This window comes from Budorcas taxicolor, chromosome 7 (genome assembly GCF_023091745.1).
Source record: "Budorcas taxicolor isolate Tak-1 chromosome 7, Takin1.1, whole genome shotgun sequence".
NCBI lineage: Eukaryota > Metazoa > Chordata > Mammalia > Artiodactyla > Bovidae > Budorcas > Budorcas taxicolor.
The window spans coordinates 72,347,120-72,369,585 of NC_068916.1; the positions used below are offsets into that span (position 1 = coordinate 72,347,120).

The 22,466-nt window shown below is 36.6% G+C and overlaps 1 protein-coding gene across 1 annotated transcript in view; it reads right to left on the reverse strand.

Moving 5' to 3' along the window:
- The window catches only part of GABRB2 (gamma-aminobutyric acid type A receptor subunit beta2), a 301,134-nt gene that overhangs the window by 33,878 nt on the left and 244,790 nt on the right, over nucleotides 1–22,466 (reverse strand). Inside the window, exons 6-9 of the mRNA XM_052643868.1 lie at nucleotides 15,872–16,009; nucleotides 14,004–14,156; nucleotides 9,890–10,134; nucleotides 5,188–5,301 (exon numbers count right to left, since the gene is read on the reverse strand). Coding sequence (XP_052499828.1) covers nucleotides 5,188–5,301; nucleotides 9,890–10,134; nucleotides 14,004–14,156; nucleotides 15,872–16,009 — 650 coding nt within the window. The remainder of the gene's footprint in view (nucleotides 1–5,187; nucleotides 5,302–9,889; nucleotides 10,135–14,003; nucleotides 14,157–15,871; nucleotides 16,010–22,466) is intronic.

Below are 22,466 nucleotides of genomic sequence, written 5' to 3' on the forward strand. Positions count from 1 at the left end.
CTGGAGTAGGTTGCCATTTCCTCCTTCAGGGGATCTTCCCAACCCAGGGACTGAACTTGTACCTCTTGTGTCTCCTACTTCGCCAGGCGGATTCTCTACCCCTGCACCACCTGCATAAAGTTTTGTTAGTTCCGGATGCACTACATAATAATTTGATGTCTGATTCCATTATGAAATTATCACCACAATAAGGCTAGTAACCGTCTGCCCCTACAAAGGTATTGCATTATCACTGACCAATATCCTTTATGATGTCTGTACCCTCCTACCTATTTATTATATAAATCAAAGTCTGTACCTCTTAATCCTCTTCAGCTATTCTGCCCATAGAGTATAGACACCCCTTCCCCTCTGACAAATAGCTGTTGAATCTTACATTTATGGGTCTATTTTCATATTATTTGTTTATTTGTTTTTTGAATTCCACAAGTAAGATCACGTGGTATTTATCTGTCAGACTCATTTTACTTAGCACAATGCCCTTTAGATCCATCCATGTTGTCATAAATGACCATATTTCATTTTTCATGGATCAGCAATATTCCACTCTCTACACCACGTCTTCTTTTTCTATTTGTCTATTGATGGGCACTTAGGTTGACTTCATATTTAACTAGAAAGCAATGTTGCTCTGCATCTCTCTTTTGTTTATTTCTACCTGATCTTCAAAGGTTTTATAAGATGAATTGTCAGTTCTTGACTCTTCTTCGTCCATAATGGCTCAGATTTCATGCTTTAGTGTAACACCGAAAGTTCTTAGAAATGGAAAGGTCAATTCCTCAGCATTCTTACTCAACATTTTGACTTATGTTTCAGGTGGAAGTTAGTTTTTAACCAAACATCTCAGATGACCCTAAGGTAGTGTATGGTAGACCCTTTAAAAAACATAGTTGTGTAAGTTATCTATGTTAATTTAAAAGATATTCTTAACCTTCAATTCCTTGACTCATAAACTATAAGAATAAAATGCAAATAAAATGCAATATTCATATTGCTATGAATTAGAAAACAAATATTCTCTCCATCATCATCACACCTATCCTGATGTATATTTTAATATATTTTCTGTATTTAATTTTTTAAAAATATTTGTTATCTTTTATTTCTAACTTATATTTTGGAGTCATATAGTTTTAGTTCCACATGCTCTCTTCAGTTCTACACACTAGCATATACTCACTTTCTCTATTCTAAAGTTCTTTATTTTGACTACCTTCTGTTGGGAGCCAGAGTTTTAAAAGTAAGCTGTAATATTTTTCTTCAGTTGTTCCCTTAGATTTTGCATACTAAGAATAGATTGTCCTTCTTTTGCCTTGAAATAATACCAATAATGAAAGTGAAAGTCACTCAGTCGTGTCCAACTCCTTGCGACCCCACGGACTTTACAGTCCATGGAATTCTGTTATATTTTCTCCCCCACAGAATGCTGTAACATTTTTTTCTGTTGTCTTATAAAATTTAATATTGCTCTAGAGTAGTTTCAGATTAATTTTCCCTTCCTCATAGGTCATTCACTTTTTCTGATTGAAAGTTTAAGTAATTTTAAAGGAATAAAATAAAGTAGCAACAGTTTTATATAATTTTTATCCTGGAACTCAGTATATCCTTTATGCCTAATGATTAATTTCATCACTGCTATGTATAAACATAATGTGTAGCCTAGTATTTAGAACATATCCTTTGGTCATATTTTCTGTCCAGCTGTTTCTTAGTCATCCAACCTTAAGAAGATTAATTACACTCTCCAGACCTCTCTTCACCATCTATACGATTACAACTACTGCAACATAGGGTAATAATGACTTATGTCATGACAAGATATGTAGAGTGTCTAAGCAGACACATGGCATTCAAGAAATATTAATCATCATTGTAATCAGTTAATGATGTCAGATTTAAATATTTTTTTTGTTTCATTCTATATTTCACAAAAACCACAGTTCTGTATGCTTACTCTGCTGTACCTGTCCTTTATATTTATTGTTTTCTCTAAGTGGTTTTTATCTGTATTTCCCTTTTTTTTTTTCTATTTGACATGGTTTTCTACAGCCTGAACTTTGTGGTGTTGCCTTGATTTTTTTTTGCCATATTGATTTTCTTTCTTAGAATTTTAGATTTAATTAGTGTCTAAGAAAATTATTTATACTTGGCCTTTTATTTCATATTCTTTCAATTTTTCCAAGAAAAACACTTTTAAATTAAAGTTTTAATATATCCTGAAGTATTTTTACCAATAAAGAGTCATTATCTTTTGCATGCTGAGTTCCTCTGTCTCCATCAGTAAGTGAGAGACAGAGAAAGAGAGACAAAGGGAGAGAAATATGTCATCTGAGAACTTTCCTGTATAGCTGCCATGCTGCTTCTTTGTTTAGGTGCTTTATTTTGAGACAGCCTTTTTCTATAGGGTTTTCCTACTATTGGCCCTCCTTATGCATTTCTGTCTCTCTGCAGAGTTTCAGTTTTAGTTGGGTGCTGATTATTTTGCTTTTCCATTGCCATTTTATCCTCTATGGCTTTTGGACACAGAAAACTGCACATGGGTTTTGGATTCTTATATCTCAACTTCTTTAACACTTTTTACAACAGAAAACAGACATCAGTTTTCTATTTTTTCATCATTTTAAGGGCTGGGTGGTGTGTGTGTGTGTGCGCACATGTGTGTGTACCGCCACACTCTCATAGTAGATATGGAAATCACAGTAGAACGTTTCTAGGGAACAATTTGCAATATGCATCATTTTAAGGCATATGGTTTTTGACTCAGAAATTTCACTTTAAGAAATGTATTAGAAATCAATGGTGTACAAACATGTCAGTAATGGAACACTTATTTCAGTTGTTTATAGTTGAAAACTACTCAGAAACCATGCACGTCTAACAAGAGGTAATCGTTGTATAAATCATGGTACTTTCAAGGAAATATTTGTGGTTATTAGAAATGCTGTATACTAAAAGATATGAAAAAGGTAAGTAGAAAATAGCATACATTCAACAGTAGAGCATAATTATTTATATAAAAGTATGTCACTAAATGAAAAAAGGGCAATGTTAACAATGTGTCAACACTGGTGGTTTTCATAGCCTTCTGCACATTTTTTAAAAAAGTATGACCATGAATTAGTTTTGTAATCATAAAAACAGTAATAGATCTAACAAAATAAAAATTAGGAAAGATATACACTGCTACCATCTCCAGAACAGTGATTATTTATAGAGTGCTCTATGTCTGGTACTGTATAAGACCTTAACAAATTATCCTCTCAGTGGCGCCATGAACCAAAAGTTAGTGTTTCAGCTTTCAGCTGAGGAAGTTGAGGGATGGAAAGGTTAAACAAGTGTAATATTACTCAGCTCATAAAACACCATGCCTGACAGTGAACCCAGTTCTGTCTAACAGCTATCATCATCCAGGTGCACCCTCCTAACTCTGGGGATTGTCAAGTACATTTTAACACTTTTTCAGGTTATAGGTTTAATAGCTCAATATCTAAACTTTTGAATATTGACCCTTATTTCATACTCTAAACATGAACTTAAAAGAGAATTCAAAGGACAGAGTAAACACATACCCAACAAAGAAAACCATAAGTGCAGAAGACATTAAGATTCATATTTCAATGTAAATTATTCCTTTTAACATACTGTTTTATGAATTAGAAAGAGTCCTTGACAAATGAGGGTCCACACCATGGCATCAGAGAGTATCATTAACTCTTTCAAGCCATCAGTTGAAAAGAGCACCAAAGAGGCAAATTTTCCTTCAAATATTCTCATAATCTGAGGAGTTTCCAGAATTTTCATGTAACTTCAACCCAGTTTAAATCAAAGACCAATCATGCAGTATACTCTGATTCTGATTTTGAAAAGTACAATATTTTCCAACCATTTTCATTATAAGCCCAAACTCCGTCAGACATGTTTCTACATGATTAGCACTCTACCTAGAATACTGCCCAATCAATCAGTTCTCTTCCACTTCCACAATAGCGGCTTCTGTTAAAGACAAGAACAGCAGCAACACCACAGCCCAAGGGAGCAGGTATAGTAGGGGATTCGAACTAAAATAGTTGCACAATGAGGTTTCAAACATCTCTTCTTCTGGAATCTACCTGATACCGTTTATCAGACTCTTTGCTATGTACAACACACCATGTAACAAAGTTTAAAAAGCAACTTAAAATAGCAAAGCAAACTAGCAATTTAAGAGGTTAACCATACCTGTCTCCCACCAGAGAGGCAGTAACAATGAGGAATCAAGGAATTTGGGGTTAGAGCCACAAAACTAAGGAAGAACATGATACTTCAAGATATAGTAATGACAACTCATCTGGCATCAAGTCCTCATAGGAAAGATTCACAGATTCAGTATCATTTGTTGCCTCATCGAGAAATAGAAGAAAACTGAGAGACACATCGGAGATGATAATGGAATGGAGTCACATGGAATGGTGACTATATCATCTCCCTTTCCCTCCTCCAGTTGGGAGGGCAAGGTGAACGACAATTTGCCAATTAAGACATGTAAACATGTCAGGATTCAGAAACCAAACTCCAAGTTTCAGCCCTCAGTGGACTTTCTTTGGATTTCATTTAAGTCAAGAGCATTGACAAAAAACAATCTCAATTACTGCCCCTTTTCTATCATTATAGCAACACTGGGCCTGCTGAGATAATACTTATTTGTAAAATATAAATAATAATAAAGAAATAAGGACTTGATGCAAACATAACATTCTCAGACACAAATGAATAATCTAGGACAGAAAAATATAGGTTCCTGAATTCTGAGCCAACCTAGGGAAGGACTATAATTGTCCACCTATTCCAACAACCAGGAGAAATACCAGAAAACTAAGAGAGGCCGGGGCATATAATGACCCTCCATGTTCTCAATACAAATGAAAAAGAGCTCTCAAAACATGATCCATCTGCTTTCTTTCTTTAGCACAGCAATAATGACTGAATGGAACACTGAAGTTTAGATTCATCATAACTACATTAAAAAACAAAAACCCAAGAAAATCCCATTAGGGTCCCATGAAAACGTTTAACACATCCCCACGTCTCTATGGATACAAGTCCATAGGTTATCTGTAAAAACTCCCATACATTATTTTAACGGGAACAGCTAAACAAATTGGCTCCAACAGAAATACAAATAAATGGATTAAAAACTGGCTATCTAACCGTATAGAGAGAGAAATCGTAATTGGTAGTCCGTCTAGTTGGGGAGAGGTTTCCAGTTGGGTCCCACAAGGATCGATATTGGGTCCCATTTTGTTTAATATCTTTATAAAAAATCTGGAAGACAAAGTAGAGAATGTGCTAATTAAGTCGACTGATGCCACTAGATTAGGGTTGGTGGTTAAAGTAAATTGGATATAGATAAATGCTACTGGCCTTTAGAAAGACCGATGTCAACAGAAACTAGGATTTCTAAATAGTTAAATCTTTTTAATGTATCACTTAAAAATCTAATTCCAAACATTATAAATAAATAAATTTAGAAGATCTTAGGTTCAATGAAAAAGACAGCTTAGAGACTCATAAAACCCATGAATGCAGAATGAAGGATGTCCCCCCAGTAGAGATATTCTCAGCACAGCTTTATTTGGAAAACTGGTAGCTGTGGGTCTCTCAATACAATAAGGATACTGCAGGCAATTCACATATCCAAGAATAATGGTACCGAAAAGATGAAGTAACTAAATTCTCAAAAATATATATATATCTAGTTATTGGCAGAAAAATAAACAAGAAAACAATATAAAGCTGAAAAGAAAAAAAGAGCTAAAACTTAAAGGCATAAACAAGAGAAGTGGGTGAAATTATCAACAGAAAATTCTATAAGCACACACACACAGACAGACACAAAATAGAAGAATGCAAGGTGTAACAGGAGGACTTTCCTAACATATGAAACAGAGACTGCATTTTTTTAAACTACTTCTAAAGATGCTTGGGAAAAACATTCAGTAGGACTCTTACTAGTTTGAGGTTTGTTTTTAAAACTCTTAGTATTTTACAATTTAATCTGTCACATGGAGACAACTGTGAAAGTAATAGTGATTTTCAGTTATGGATTCTTGTGTATAGACAGACAGGTTTATTTTAGGTGATGTTAATTGAACTGAAAATACGGATAATGTGGAATTGACTTTTTAATTTTATTGGATAAGGACTGCAAAACCTAGATGGCCTCAGAAATCTTGTTAACTCTGCTATGCTATCTTGGATATTTCATTTTCCTTAAGAGCCTTAGTTTTTGCATCAGTTTAAACACAAGGCTAAAGATTGTTCTAAGAGCTACAGATACTCTTGTTAAAATAAGACCTTACAGGAAGCTTGTACAGAGATTAGAAAACTGGAGTACACTTTTGAGCAACAGTGAGTGGGCTCCCACCTGGCTGCCACTGCGGCTAAGTTGCGTCAGTCGTGTCCGACTCTGTGCGACCCCATAGACGGCAGCCCACCAGGCTCCTCAGTCCCTGGGATTCTCCAAGCAAGAACACTGGAGTGGGTTGCCATTTCCTTCTCCAATGCGTGAAAGTGCAAAGTGAAAGGGAAGTCGCTCAGTCGTGTCCGACTCTTAGCGACCCCATGGACTGCAGCCTACCAGGCTCCTCTGTCCATGGATTTTCCAGGCAAGAGTACTGGAGTGGGGTGCCATTGCCTTCTCCCACCTGGCTAGGCTTCCCGTTTTCATCCCCCTCTGACCTCAGGACACAGAATAGTTTAAAAATCACTTTAGATTATCTGACATGCTGCCTCTGTCTCTTAAAAAAACTATCAACAGAACCTATAAAAGTGAATCCTTCTCTTCATGACTGATTTCTCCAGAGCATCCAACAATACTTAGTTGATTATATGTGCCTGAGCTTTAAAAAAAAAAAAAAAGACTGTAGAATTACAGTTGAAAAGAAGGAACATTCTTGATAAGAATGAAAGTAGCATTATTCATAATGCCGACAAGAAAGACAGCATCGGGCAATCAGAGTCCTCTGTGGGTCTCCTCTAACCTTCCATGCTGGGTTAAGGGAAAAAAAAGGAGTCTGGTATTAGATAGTTACCTTTTAAAATCTAATCAAATGGCTGTAAGTATTCTGGCCTAAGAAATAACTGATACAGTTTTTGGTTGGTCTGTTACAGATTTTATAGCTAGTATCTGTTGAAAAATGATTTCTTTGCTTTGACTTTAAAATTTCCAATGTGAAACATTCCTCTGTAGATGATACTCTTGTTTTAGAGATGGGATTGCATCCTACATATCAGAGCATGTAAAATGTACAGGCAAGTACCACCAATAGGACTGGAGACTGAAAATTTTATTATTAAAAGTAATTATGCTTATAATTTTATTAATATTCATCAGTGCCAATCATATTCTGGGAACTATGCTATTTTCTCTACATTTTATCATAACTTCATAGTAACTGCTGAAAAAGGACTTAACTCCATTTTACAGATCAGGAAACTGAAGGGTCAGAGAGGGATTTTTTTTGGCCTATTATCACACAACTATTAAATGGTAAATGTCAAATCTGACCCCAAAATATCTGTTCAGAACTTTGCGCTAAATGGTAACTCCTAAAACCATGATGTTATGCATGCTGAATGAGAAAACAGAGAAACAACTCATACAATTTATGCTAAAGGGTTTTAAGAACAGGACAAGAATCTTATATTTTCTCAAGTTGGAAACCAGAGGATTGGACTAGCACAGGGTTTTTTTAACCTCAGAAGGATTGACATTTTGGGTTGTATAATTGTCATGCGGAGGCTGTCCCATGCACTATTCTATGTTCAGCAGCATGCCTGGCCTCTGTCCACTAGATACCAGTGAAAATCCCCTCCTCCTGGTTCTGACCATTGAAAACCTCTACAGACATTGTCAATGCTCTTCCAGGGGCAAAACTGCCTGTGATTTGAGAACCACTGTGCTAGAAGAACTCTGATATCTTTTTTGTTCTTTCACATTCTATGCTCTGAACTGCAAATCCAACATTAACCAAGAGGATGGGTTCTGCATCATTATGGGGTACCTACCTATTGAACCATTCCCTATCTCCATCTTGTACACTGAATTTAAAACTGTCTGAAGCTCTCCAGGTTCAGTTTGCAACAAAACTGCCACTCTCTGGTACTTAAATGTATCATTTATATGCAAATTGATAAGTAAAAAATAGGGTCCATGAAAGTAAAAAGAGATCAGATGTAATCTTAAGTTAGCTTTGCATTAGGCAATTGATTGAGTCTCATTTCAAACTGCAGTCCTATAAGATAGTTTTATTTATTTATTCATTTTCTCTTCTTTACTAAAGCTACTCTTATCAGGAAAATCATAAAATGGATTTAAAAAGCATTCTCTCATTTGATAGCCTGAGAGGGCCATAATGCTACCTTGGAATCTATTAACAGATCCCAATAACTGAAACCCAGAGCATTTAAAAGGGATTGACAACTTCCTAGACCCTGTGGTTCACTGACTTATAAGGGCCACACTTAAAATTTTCATTATTATGAATATCATCTCCTGGGAAAGGAATGCCTTTGATTTAGAGAATAGTCCAAAATCAAATATCAGGCCTATGGATATATGGAAAATATCAGTGAGTCAGAAATTTTCATTGGATTTGCTCCAAATAAAATTCAATGGCAGAGATGATTTATGGTATGCTATCCTTGGAGTTAAATTGAAGTTAGAAATATTAAAATGTCAATTAAATAATTATTGGATGGTTAACAATTCCAGATGGCTTAAGAGTATTACCATTTTATTAGTTCCATCACTATGAGCTATTTATCAAATCCACATTACATACTACTTTATAAACACTATTTATGGGATATATTAAAATAAGACCTTGTTTTTCTCATATAGTTTGAAAGGTCTAAATTTGGACTCAGGGAAAGCATGTGCATAAATATTCTGCTCAGTGCAGAAAGTCATATAACAGGAAGCCAGGTGAAGTAGTTTTGAAGTACAGACAGGTAGATCTATTGGAACTGCTATCAATAGGCTCAAAATGGAAATTCTAAATCTTGAATGCAAATTAGAATAATATTAGGAGAATTTTAAAAGTTATGATGCTTAGGCATACCCCAGGACAACCAAATCAGAATTTCCAGGGAAGAAACCTAAGCTTCAGTAATTTTTAATACTTTCCTTGTCATTTGATTGGGCACCCAAGATTGAGAACCATTGCTTTAAAGAATAGATTGGATTTAAAACTGTGTGGAAATTATTTTTTGACTATGCCTGACTTAAGCACCATAGACTCAAATGCTTCAAGGATTTTAGGTGGTAATATGAAAGGAATTAACTAATTATCTGTCACTTAGAAAGTGATTCTTTTTTTCCCTTTCACTTCTCTTTCTATCCATCTGATGACTTCACAAACAAAGTGTCAGTTTGTTGCTGGTGAGTCTTTAACACAAGTCTGTACTTGCTTATTTCTCTTTTAAATCAAAGAGAATGCAGAGCTCAGGCCCATAGCCTCTATGTAATATAACCTAGAATTAATAGTGTAGTTTCATTTAATATAATCTTCCAGCAAGTAATACTGATATAACTGATATGAAATTTCCTTTATAAATAAACTTAGATGAGTTAATTTACATAAACATAAAGTAAATAATAGTACACATTCTACTCATAAATGGAAAAAGTCACAAAAGTGGTCTCAGATGAGCACAGTTTGGGCCACCCTAGTGTTAAGGTAAAGGGCATCTAAATGTGTCATAAATTTGGGCCCTAATTATGTCTCCATCACAAATGATGTCTTCCCTGGGCTTTTGTTTTCTCATTTGTTAACAAGACCATGAACCTATATGGCAGGCATTCTTCTATGACTTTAAGAAACAAGGAGGGCTTGCCCTTTGAACCTACCTTGTTGACATCCAGGCGCATCTTCTCATTGTTGGCACTGGCAGCCTTTTCAGCTGCTTTCTTTTGGCGTTGAGGTCCCCTCCCAAAAAAGATGTAGTTGACCAAAGCATATTCCAGAAGGGCCATGAAAACAAAGACAAAGCACCCCATCAGGTACATGTCAATGGCCTTCACATAAGGGATCTTAGGGAGAGTCTCCCGGAGGTGGGTATTGATGGTGGTCATTGTTAGCACAGTTGTAATTCCTGCAAAAATGAGACAGAGTAATAATGTTTGTATTTGCTTGCTGATTTCATCATAGCTGGAAAGGTTAACTATACTCTTTTATTTTTTCATATATCCCACACAATATATGAGTGAGGGGGTGAAAGTTGCTCAGTCGCGTCTGACTCTTTGTGACCCCATGGACTATACAGTCCATGGAATTCTCCAGGCCAGAACACTGGAGTGGGTAGCCTTTCTCTTCTCCAGGGGATCTTCCCAACCCAGGGATCAAATCCAGGTCTCCCGCCACTGCAGGTGGATTCTTTACCAGCTGAGCCACAAGGGAAGCCCAAGAATACTGAAGTGGGTAGCCTATCCCTTCTCCAGCAGATCTTCCTGACCCAGGAATCGAACCAGTGTCTCCTGCATTGCAGGCAGGTTCTTTACCAGCTGAGCTATGAGAGAAGCACACAATATATACGGGGCAATTATATATCAGCCCTGTGATAGGCCTGGGAAATATGCATAAATCATTAATTTATAATAAACATTAATCATTGGGGACATTTCCTTTAGTCAGCTTTATGGTTATAGTTATGTATCTAGTGAGGGACTTGGAGATGTGAATTAAATGCTATGACAGGCATGTGTATAAGATGAGAGTTGAGAAAACAGAGTTGATCCTAATTTAGCCCATGATGTGGCAGGGGAACGAACAGGAAATCTCCCACCTTTGGAGCTGAGTCCTGGAGAATGAGTGGGAGTTACCCAGGCCACCAAAACCTGGAGATCAAAAGTGATAGTAGAGCTAAGGGCATTGGTAGCAGAAAGAGTGTTTTTAGGGAGGTGCTTTGTGGGGATGAAAGTACACAGCCCTTCAAAAGAATCTCAAGAAATTCATTGTGGGTACATTAAAGGATATGATGGGAAGAAGGATGAGAAAAGCGAAGATTAAGTAAGGCCCGCATAATGGAAAGCCATATACAGAGAGCTTAAGGCAGAGCTGGAACTTAAAATTGAAGGCAACATGGAGCCACTGACCAGCTTCAACCAGACAGGTATTAGAGACAAACTGTGTTTAGAACAATCGCTCTGGCGTCAGAGTGGAGCACAGACGGGAAGCATACAAGACAGGAAATAGAATACCAGCTTAGAGTCTTTCAGAATAAGAAAGTAATGAAGGGGAAATAAAATAATTGTGTGTGTGTGTGCTTAGTTGCTCAATCATGACCAGCTCTCTGCAGTCCCATGGACTCTAGCCCACCAGGCTCCTCTGGCCATGGAATTTTCCAGGCAAGAACACTGGAGTGGGTTGCCAGTTCCTACTCCAGTGGATCTTCTTGACCTAGGGATCGAACCTGCGTCTCTTTCATCTCCTGCATTGGGAGGTAGATTCTTTACTACTAGAGCCATCTGGGAAGCCCCCAAATAATAGTAATAGTACTGGAATGAATGAATGTATAACAAATTATGGCAAAAATATGGAAACTAGAGGTGGAAAGTAACAGGAAGCAGGTATCTAGCCTTTGTGTTCTGGGGTTGGGAATGTAGGCACATAATGCACAGATTAATAATACAGAAGTATCACACGATTCTTTATGGGAAACGCCACACTAGCTCAGGTTATAATTTTTTGCCCAGCTGAGGGAGCATCTTCAACAGTGGGGAGTAGTTTCCCTCAAAGCTATAAATGAAGGGACAGAGAAATGCTGGATAAAAGCACTGGGAGTTCAAAGTCCTGAGGTTTGATAAGGTCCAGCTTTGTAGCAAAAGAGTAAAGTGAAAATAGGAGTCAGAAGTCAAGGTCACACAGATGTGAAGTTGTAGAGTCAACACCTGAACTGGGATCTAACTCCAAAGTCTGTGTCCTTAAAACACTACCCAATGACACAGCACAATGTTAATTTTCAGTTCTATTATTTTTTTAGGAACATATGTTTTCTGATTTAATTTTGTCTAATAAGATCAATCATACTTTTTGTCTTGTTTGTCTAAATGTTCATGAAACAGACACAGATAAAATAAATTTGAGCATCTGATTCTGAGCATGGCCAGAAAAACCATGGTTATACTTTAGATCTAGGTGTTCTATGGTTCTCATATCTTTTCTGTATTAGTCATTTTGATACATTTTCCAATTCCACTTTTCATTATTTCATCTAGAGCTTATCTTGTATGACATGACTATTATATGTATATTATAAAACTGACAATACTGATTTCACTACTTATCTAAATCTTATGTTAAGGTGTTTCTGACCTAGTAATAAACTGCTCACGTAAAAGATATTTTAAACGTTTCTTTAAAAAGTAAAAAACTTACTTATTATTCCTGTAATAGGTATAAAATAGAAAAGAGACTTTTATTTTGGAATAACAGGATATTTACAAGTTCCATTCATTACTGTGTTCAGCAAATATTTACTGAACACCATTCACCGTGTGAGACACTACAGATATAATTGGAGCAAAATTAGGTATGGGCCTTCCCCTAAGGTATCTTCAATATTATGAGGAAAAAGGATATCACAAACCAAATAAATATAAATTATAACTGTTGTTCATTTCCAAGGGTGTTCTATAGTATTTTAGGAGACTATATCATAGGGGACTTGATTCAGTCTAAGAGGTCATCAATTCTCCCTCCATCCTAGAACCACCACAATCTAATCTCAATCCAGCAACCAAAGTTATTCCTTTATGTGTGAAATCATGTCACTTTGCTCAGTGACTAATTTCACTCAGAATAAAAGTAAAGATGTTATGATGGCTCCTGGACCACTTCAACGTCTTTTAGTTCCCTCTGCCTGACATCTGTACACCGAAATTCAATCTGCACCCACCTACTGGTCACCTTGCTCACCTCTTTGGCATGTTTCTACCTGGGGGCCTTTTCATCTCGCTAAAATAGACTCATTTAGACATTTATGTGACTCAGTCTTCTTCAAGTCTTTGCCCATTGGCAATCACTGAATGAAGTCTACCCTGATGATGCTAAACTGTACCCCTGTATGCCCTCCCCTTCTTTTGCTTACTTCCTGTTTACTATATTATGTAATTTGCATGTTATATGCAAAATAAATTTACTTTTTGCCTTTTTTCCTTAGAACATAATTTCTAGAAGGGCACTGGTTTTATCTCTAGTGCCTCGTATGTATGACACGTAGTAGGTATACAAAAAATGTTGTTGAATAAATAAATACATTACTTTGCTAAGGAAATATTGATTTAATTGAGATTTACTAGTGGAGCAGTTAACAACTTTATATTTTATAAGGATTAAGTCAGGACTTAAGATCATGTAAAAAGTGATAAATTTACTATATCTTGAGTTAGCAACATAAAAGTGTTCATAAACGGTAATTTATTCTCTTGCTCTGATATTATAATGGAAAAACATCAAAGCATAAGATAAGTGATGCCATGGATGATTTCCCAATGTTCTTATACTTTGTTTTCTCCTGTCCCCTGTCATGCTATTCCAAAACCTTAATCAACCTTTAGAATTCTTTCTGCTCACTGATTTGTTACACATTGCATTTCTTTGTTTCTTACTCAGAAAAAAAAAAGATGGAAGATAGATAGTTCTTTCCAGGTAAGAAAACACAGATAAAAACTGAACAATTATCAAGCAGGATTACATGAACTATGCTTCAATAAAAATATCAAGCTGATGCGACTAATTTCATTACTGACAGTTATATAGTTAACTAATTTTGACATGAAAGAGTTTTAATTAGTGTTCAATTGATTTAAACGCTGAATCAAATCATCCAGTGTCTTATATCCAAATTCTTGTAATGTGTACAGTCAGGTCTCATCACGCATCACAGACTTGAGGGCAAGGAAAAGTACACCAGCGCATGAACACACACAGGCACACGCTGCACGCAGTCGGACCCACACCTACCTAATGCCACTCTTGCCGCTGAAGCATCGTAATTAATCCAGAAGGAGACCCAGGAGAGGATAGTGATCAAGATAGATGGCATATATGTCTGCAGGATAAAGTAACCAATGTTTCTCTTAAGCTTAAAGCTGAGGGATAACCTGGGATAGGAACCTAGAAAGACAATTTTAAAACATCATCATTATCAGTCAGTATCTATAGGATACTTTCCTTTAAAGACCCATAAACACTTTATATATCTTCCCTAAATTCAATTTTAGCTTCTGGTAAAGGGCACTTCCTTATACAAAAGTAGTTGAGAAAACAGGGCTTTTAATTAGCAAGGCTTACTCAGTGTTGACTATATCCCACACTGACCAGTAATTAAAAGAATTCCAGCTCTTCCCTGCTCAGCCTCCTACACTGAATCAAAGGTTCTCATTCTCTACAACTGTAATGATAAGACACTGAGACAGTCCCTTTGTTCCCCTTCTAATTGTTTCTCAGCAAGTCTATCCCGTACATTTTTATACATAAGAATAAGGATGCACACTCTGACTGTAGCGTAAGACATCTCTTCAACAAGCCCCTGGATGCATTTTAAGGTGAGGATCAGTGGCAAGGCTTCAGTTGGTACAGCAACTCCCTGAAGTTTTGTGACATTTTCATGTGCATGCAGTATTTTTTCTGATTTCATTGCTTCCATCAAAGTTAAAAAGGGATTCCTGACCCACCAAAATGTGGATGGAGAGTCATTTTTCCTGAGGAATATTTGTGGGAGATATAACTAAAGGATCAGATACTTGAAACTGGGTCCTTTGATGGTGGGAATCTAGGGAATTATATTTGAAACAAGATATATAACAGAACATGGTCTTAAAACATAAAAGAGTCACACTGATAAACAGGGTGTGTGCATGTAGGGCAGGGGAGAATATTCTTACTAATTGAAAGAAAGCCTTGTCTAGCCCTCATGGGCTGAAGCAAGTATGTTAATATTAAAGTAAAAATATTTTAAGTAGAAACTCATTTCGATAGTGTCTCAGGGGTTCAGAGGACCTCAAATCTAGGAAAAGTTTCTGTTGTTCTCTTTGCAAAGCTGGAGGCTATTTTGTATTCTTGGTTGAAGTAGTTTTCAGGGACAGGAAGTGCCTGAGTCCTTAGCAGAAGGACAGTTCAAAATCTACAGTTACAGTACTCACTATTTCTGTGCCTGAGGAATTCATTTCAATAAGAAAAATAAAAGAGGCATATTCCTGGGGGCTTATTAATTTTCTTTTAATGAGTATGGAGAAAATTATTACATTCCAAGGCTTTTGGGTTAAAAACCTGTGCTGATTAAAACAAGCCTGACCTCAGTTCTGGAACAGTAAGATGGTAAAGGCATCAAGACAATCTAAACATCTGGAAAATCTTTGAGCTTCGAACGGTAGGTAAGGCTACATAAGGAAAGTCCTGCCCTCTGAGAAAAATGTGAAATCCTCCTATCCTATTGTCTTTAGAGAACTTCACTGTGGTCAGACTTGGGCAAACTGTGACTTGGCTGTCCTCAGTGTGTTTCAAAGAATTATAATCAGTTCTGTGAGATGCATTATGCCGAGGGGACAGCTCTGACCCAGGTTGTTTCTGGATCATTTCTCTCTCCATACGCCATCTGTAACACTTATTTCCTCCTCTAGTATATGAGACACATTCACTTTGCTGTGGGTACCTTCTTGAGAATAACTGGATGGGTTCCAAATGGGCTTGTTGGGGAACTGAGCATTTTCACAGATCTAAGTCTTGTAGAGTCCCCATTCTTTCCTGGGACCCAACCCTGATATAGATGAACTCTTCTGGCAAAATATGATAAAGCCCCTTTTCGCTTAACCATTTCCCCTGATACAAACCTGTGGAAAAAACAACCTTCTTGGTGATCAGTTTGTAATCTACAATAGAGAATTGTGGAAGCTCAATCTTGGTTACTCCTGTCACTGCGTTATCATCCCCACGCCAATAAAACTCAATGTCATCGGTTGTATATCCATCTGTAAAAGAAAACACATATACAGAGACACAGAAGACACACAAAATAGAGAAAAAAAAAACTGTTTAGAAGATGAACTATGTAAAGGATAATAGCTACAGCTAAAGGTTATTATGTGTTAGGTATCATACCAAGCACTTTAAGTATATTTCCACCTTTAATCCTCACAATAATCCCACTGTGGTAGAATAATTAGGCCCACATTACAGAAATAGGCTTATAGAAATTAACAGCTTGTATTAATTCTTGTAACTAGGAAGTGGTATCATTGGGACTTGAACCTAGGTTTATCTGATTATGAATCTCATTCTCTCAAACATTATCACGTTATCACATAGCCCTGGTACACTAAGAGAAGAAAAGAAGAGAAAAATCATTTTTTAGTACAGTATTGAATACTACTGAACCTCTTCTGCCAGTACAAAATACTTGGATTTCAAGTCAGAAAAGAAGTGATTATGAAGAAGTGAGCCATTAACTTTTTTAATATTCACAGATGTGATCTCTAAATTGGACTGTGTAGCATATCTAAATTCCAAAGAACTCCCTAAAAATTTAAATCAACATTAATACCAGGAGTTTTAAGAGCATAAGTACAAATGAATAGAGTACATTACTGCAAAGGCACAGCGCATTTAAGGGGCTTGGTTCCATTCATCCAACAATTACTTATTGGACACTTACTAACGCTGTATAATAAAACATTTTATGTATAAAATAATAAAAGGATAATGATCCTTTCAATTCACGGGACAGAATGAGGCAAACACACATTTACTAATTAGTGAAACTGAAAGTCTCTCAGTTGTGTCTGACTCTGTGACGCCATGGACTATACAGTCCATGGAATTCTCCAGGTCAAACTACTGGAGTGGGCAGCCTTTCCCTTCTCCAGGGGATCTTCCTAACCCAGGGATCACACCCAGGTCGCCTGCTTTTCAGGCGAATTCTTTAACAGCTGAACCACAAGGGAAGCTAACTAATCACTAATTAGTAAGCATAAATATAACTGCAATGAATAGACACATTTTACATTGTAAACAATGATGTAGAGGGAAGCATGCAATGAAATCCAGCAAATGCCAATATTGTACAAACTCATCCAGCCCCCAGAAATCTCCCCTCTAAGCACACATTATATTTGTTTATCACATTGATCTCTTCAAAGAACATCTGTATCTAGATAGCTGAACTTTTACAAGTCTAGGAGCTATAAGTAAGTGAAAGTCGCTCAGTTGTGTCCAACTCTTTTTGACCCCACGGACTGTACATCCATGGAATTCTCCAGGCCAGAATACTGGAGTGGGTAGCCTTTTCCTTCTCCAGGGGATCTTCCCAACCCAGGGATCACACCCAGGTCTCCCGTACTGCAGGCAGATTCTTTACCAGCTGAGCCACAAGGGAAGCCTGGAGGACATATATTGCCCCCCGCAATTTCAAAAGCAACAAAACGAAGACTTTTTTAAGTTTAAGACTTAAAAGACTTAAAAAACAAAGACTTATTTTAAGTTTAAGTTCTTTGCCTTTTGACATGTGACTAGTTAGTGTAACACTGAGGACTAGAATGCCAATCCTCTAGTTCTTAGTTCTTGAGATTTCTAATTAACCACATTTCTGCCAGAGAGAAAGTCAAATCTCTGAAAAAGTGGAAGCAAATTATTTCTCAAAGAATTATAGTACCCTCTATTTGAGAATCTGTGTAAATCATAGCAATGTCAGGCAATGTCTTAACTTTTCTAGAAATATGAAGTTCTCTTTATTCAAAAGAGCAGTCATCTTTGTGTGATAATAGAAATATAGTTTTCCTGGAACAGTTACTGAGAACTTGAACTTGTGATTCCATAGTGATAGGTTTTTGGATAATAGCTAATGATTTTAAAAGTGTTATTTACTTGCAAGGACTTCCCCAGAGGCTCAGTGGTAAAAAAAAATCCACCTGTAATAGAGGATATGAAGGTTCGATCCTTGGGTTGGGGAGATCCCCTGGAGGAGGGCATGGCAACCCACTCCCATGGACAGAGGAGCCTGGAAGGCTATAAACCATAGGGTCACAAAGAGTCAGACATGACTGAAGTGACTAAGCATGCATGGAAGCACATTTATTTGCAAACATCACAAATTGTAATACAAATTATGGAGTTTAAATAGATTATACATCACCAACATTTTTATCAGCATGATTACATATAGAGTCCTTTATTTTGTTAGAAAATATATTTTTTTCACATAAAATCATGATTTAAAAGTAAATTTTTCATGATTTTAAAGGAAAGCCTAGGTTTTAAGTAAATGGCATAGCAAGCAGATTCTCAGAAAAGAGCTCACTCCTTAATAGTCTACTCCATTAATATTCTTCACCTAAATCTAAGAACTCAGCCGTCCATCCCAAAGATAACTGCTCTTTTTCTAAGACGGCAAAATTTTCCTAATGTGGCTATGGGAACACTCACAGTCCAGGACTTCAACTCAAATTTAATCCCATTTCTCATTGGTTATCGAAATACATCTCTCAGTTATAAAACTGTTTAGAGTCGATGACATTCCCACCTTCCATAAAACAATTTAAAATAACAAAAGAAGGTCAACTTACTCCTAATTTCAAGCCAGATAGCTGGAAATGTATTATAAAATTGAATCTGTGTATACACATGTAAAAAGTATTTATGAAACGAGAAGGCAATAGTTTTCTAGAATGCAGCCATCTTTGAAAGAATAGGACAAGAGAAAAGTCAACTCAGTATTTCCAATAAACCAGGGTCCCCAACTCTGTGACCTGTTAAGAACTGGGCTGCGCAGCAGGAGGTGAGCGACCAGTGAGCCAGCTAAACTTCATCTGTATTTACAGCCTCTCCCCATCTCAAGCATTATTGCCTAAGCTCCACCTCCTGTCAGATCAGTGGAGGCTCTCGTAGGAGTACAAACCCTACTATGAACTGTCCATAGGAGGGATCTAGGTTGCGTGCTCCTTTTGAGAATCTAATGCCTGATGATATGACTCACACATTATGATGATTTGTATTTTTCCATACATCACAATGTAACAATGATAGAAATAAAGTGCATGATAAATGTACCCTGCTTGAATCATCCCCAAATCATCTCCTCTGCCCCTAGTCCATGGAATAACTGACTTCCAAAAAACTGGGCCCTGGTCCGAAAAATGTTGGGGACCACTGCAATAGAGGACTAAATCTAAACTAGTAAAGAGTGTGTCTCTGGTCCTCTAGTCGCCTTTCTTCATACATATAAAACCTTGATTTAAAAGTAAGTTTTAAAAGTAAAATTTCAGTATTTATCTTTTTTTGTTCATCACTACAAATCTTGTAACAGAAACTTTTTGCAGAGAAGCATGGAGTATCAATGGTATTTCAATACAGTTGAAGAGGAGAACCCAATGGTTTTTTAAGGTAGAAACATTATAATAAAATATAGGGTTTTGTCAAAATGCCAGATATTTTACATAGTGCTTGCTAGACAATACCTTGCAGAGAATAGGTACTTGGCATCAATTACTGAATTAATAAAACAATTATTTATATATATATGGATTTGAACAATGGTTGTATATCCAGATGATTGGCATTGTGAAGAGAGATAACTGTCTCTTGATTCTAGCAGAGTACCTGGCACATAGAGTACCTGGCCTTAAATAAATATCTTCTGAGTGAATTCAATAAAAGTCTCTTGATGATAGCATAGCCCTTGAGTATAATAGAAAAATCCTTCATTATACATTTCTCCTTATATATTAGTTGGGCAAATTACCACCTTATCAGCCTCCAGAGCAATCTGCATTGCAGGTCAAGAAGCAACAGTTAGAACTGGACATGGAACAACAAACTGGTTCCAAAGTGGGAAATGAGTATGTCAAGGCTGTGTATTGTCACCCTGTTTATTGAACTTATCTGCAGAGTACATTATGCAAAATGCAAGGCTGGATGAAGATGCAATCTTCATGACAGGCAAGATGCAATCAAGATTGCCAGGAGAAATATCAATAACCTCCGATATGCAGATGGCACCATCCTTATGGCAGAAAGCAAAGAACTAAAGAGCCTCTTGAAAGTGAAAGAGGAGAATGAAAAAGCTGGCTTAACACTCAACATTCAGAAAACCAAGATCATGGCATCCAGTCCCATCACTTCACGGCAAATAGATGGGGAAACAGTGAGAGACTTTATTTTCTTGGGCTCCAAAATCACTGCAGATGGTGACTGCAGCCATGAAATTAAAAGACGCTTACTCCTTGGGAAAAGAGCTATGATCAAACTAGACAGCATATTCAAAAGCAAAGACATTACTTTGCCAACAAAGGTCCATCTAGTCAAGGCTATGGTTTTTCCAGTAGTCATGTATGGATGTGAGAGTTGGACCATAAAGAAAGCTGAGTGCTGAAGAATTGATGCTTTGGAAGTGTGGTGTTGGAGAAGACTCTTGAGAGTCCCTTGGGCTCCAACCAGTCCATCCTAAAGGAAATCAGTCCTGAATATTCATTGGAAGGACTGATGCTGAAGCTGAAACTCCAATACTTTGGCCTCCTGATGCGAAGAATTGACTCATTGGAAAAGACCCTGATGCTGGGCAAGACTGAAGGTAGGAAGAGAAGGGGATGACAGAGGATGAGATGGTTGGATGGCATCACTGACTCGATGGACAGGAGTTTGAGCAAGCTCTGCGAGTTGGTGATGGAGAGAGAAGCCTGGCATGCTGCCGTCCATGGGGTCCCTAAGAATCGGACACGACTAAGTGACTGAATTGAACAGAACTGACGTTACCTAACCTCTCTTGATCCTCAATTTTCTCATACGAAAATTGAGATAATAATAGTAATATCTATGTCACAGAGTTGTTAAGCAGGAACAATAAACTATTCTTTGTAAAACACTTTAGCAAAGTACCTGGTAGATAGTGCTCAAAAATTTAACTAATATTTTCTTTTTAAATAAGAATTATTTAAAATAAAAGAAAATGTGTATTTAGTTACATGCCACTTTGCTATTTCATAAAAACATATAAGCATTTTCACAGTGAGAAAACTTAGCTGTTCAGTGACATTTATAGGACTATCCAAAGTGATAGTCAAAACATTTGAAAGTTATTTTGATGTCTAAGATTATGGAATCTGACACAATGGAGCAGTATATTGTATATACTCCTTGGCTACTGCTGGCTTAAAAACCCAACCTTATTGCCTTCATTTTGGGTTAACCAAGTATAGAATGCTGCAAATGGAAAGCAAATCTAAACTCCTGCATCACTGATTTTTGTAGATGAAAGAGCAACAATCCATAACAGTGCCAGGGTGGTCAAGTTCAAAAGCCAGCTCAGTATACTGTGTAGATTAGCTGAAAGCAGACCTCGTTTTCTTCCTTTCTTTGAATTTTCTCTAAAGGAATATTTAGCAGTCTCTCAATGTGATTAAAAAATAACAAGAAAACATATGCAAATACATAAGACCTGACTTTACAGCTTTCATAATGAGTAAAAAATAATTAGATATCTTTTAAAAGATATCAGAAGGAAGAGAGGCACTGATGCTCTTCATTAGTGTCTTGCAAATTAAATTCATTTTTTATATTTTATTCATGGGGTTCTCGAAACTGAGTGATTAAATTGAATTATCATTAAAACATAACCCACATCAATTCAGATGGCCTACGGATAAACCAAAATACAAATTTATTGAAATTTATCTAGGAGGAGTTAAAACTGCACGAAATGTTACTAAACCCTGATCAGGAAGGACAAATATGTTCATTTGTAGATCTATGTAGACGTGAATGATAGATATTGGTAACTGTATGTACTAACTAAATGAGATCTAAGGAGGAAAATATACCATTTTAAAAACATTTATGAAATAGCTGAACAGATTCTCACAATTCTTACATATCTAACTATGTAACATGGCACTTAAATAAGCTTCTTCCTCATTTTAGTTATAGTTTACATATTTATTTTGTTATCTACTAAGGAAATATTACATTTTATAAGGATATTAATATGCCAAAAATATGAACCTGTACCAAGATATTAAACAGTGGAGGCTGATGAGAACATTTAGAAGAATTAACTGAATTATCAATGGTGTCATTTTTTTCCTAGTGGAAAATTAAAGTGATTTATTATTCTCCTGACACTTACTTTAACTTTGCCAATTGGACTGTTAAATGTTCTCAGGTAGTTATCTATATTCTGTCTCCATTGATTCAACACAGCAACAGCTACATAGTACAGCTGACCTTTAAACAACATGGTTTGAACTGAATAGGTCCATTTGTAAATGGATTTTTTTTTCAACAGGAAATACTACAGTACTACACGATCCATGGTTGGCTGAATCCATGGATGTGGAACTGAGGATGCAGAACTGTGGATATGGAGAGCTGACTATAAATTAGAAGGGGATTTTCAACTGTGTTGATGGGTGGGCCCCTAACATCTGTGTTGTTCAAGGG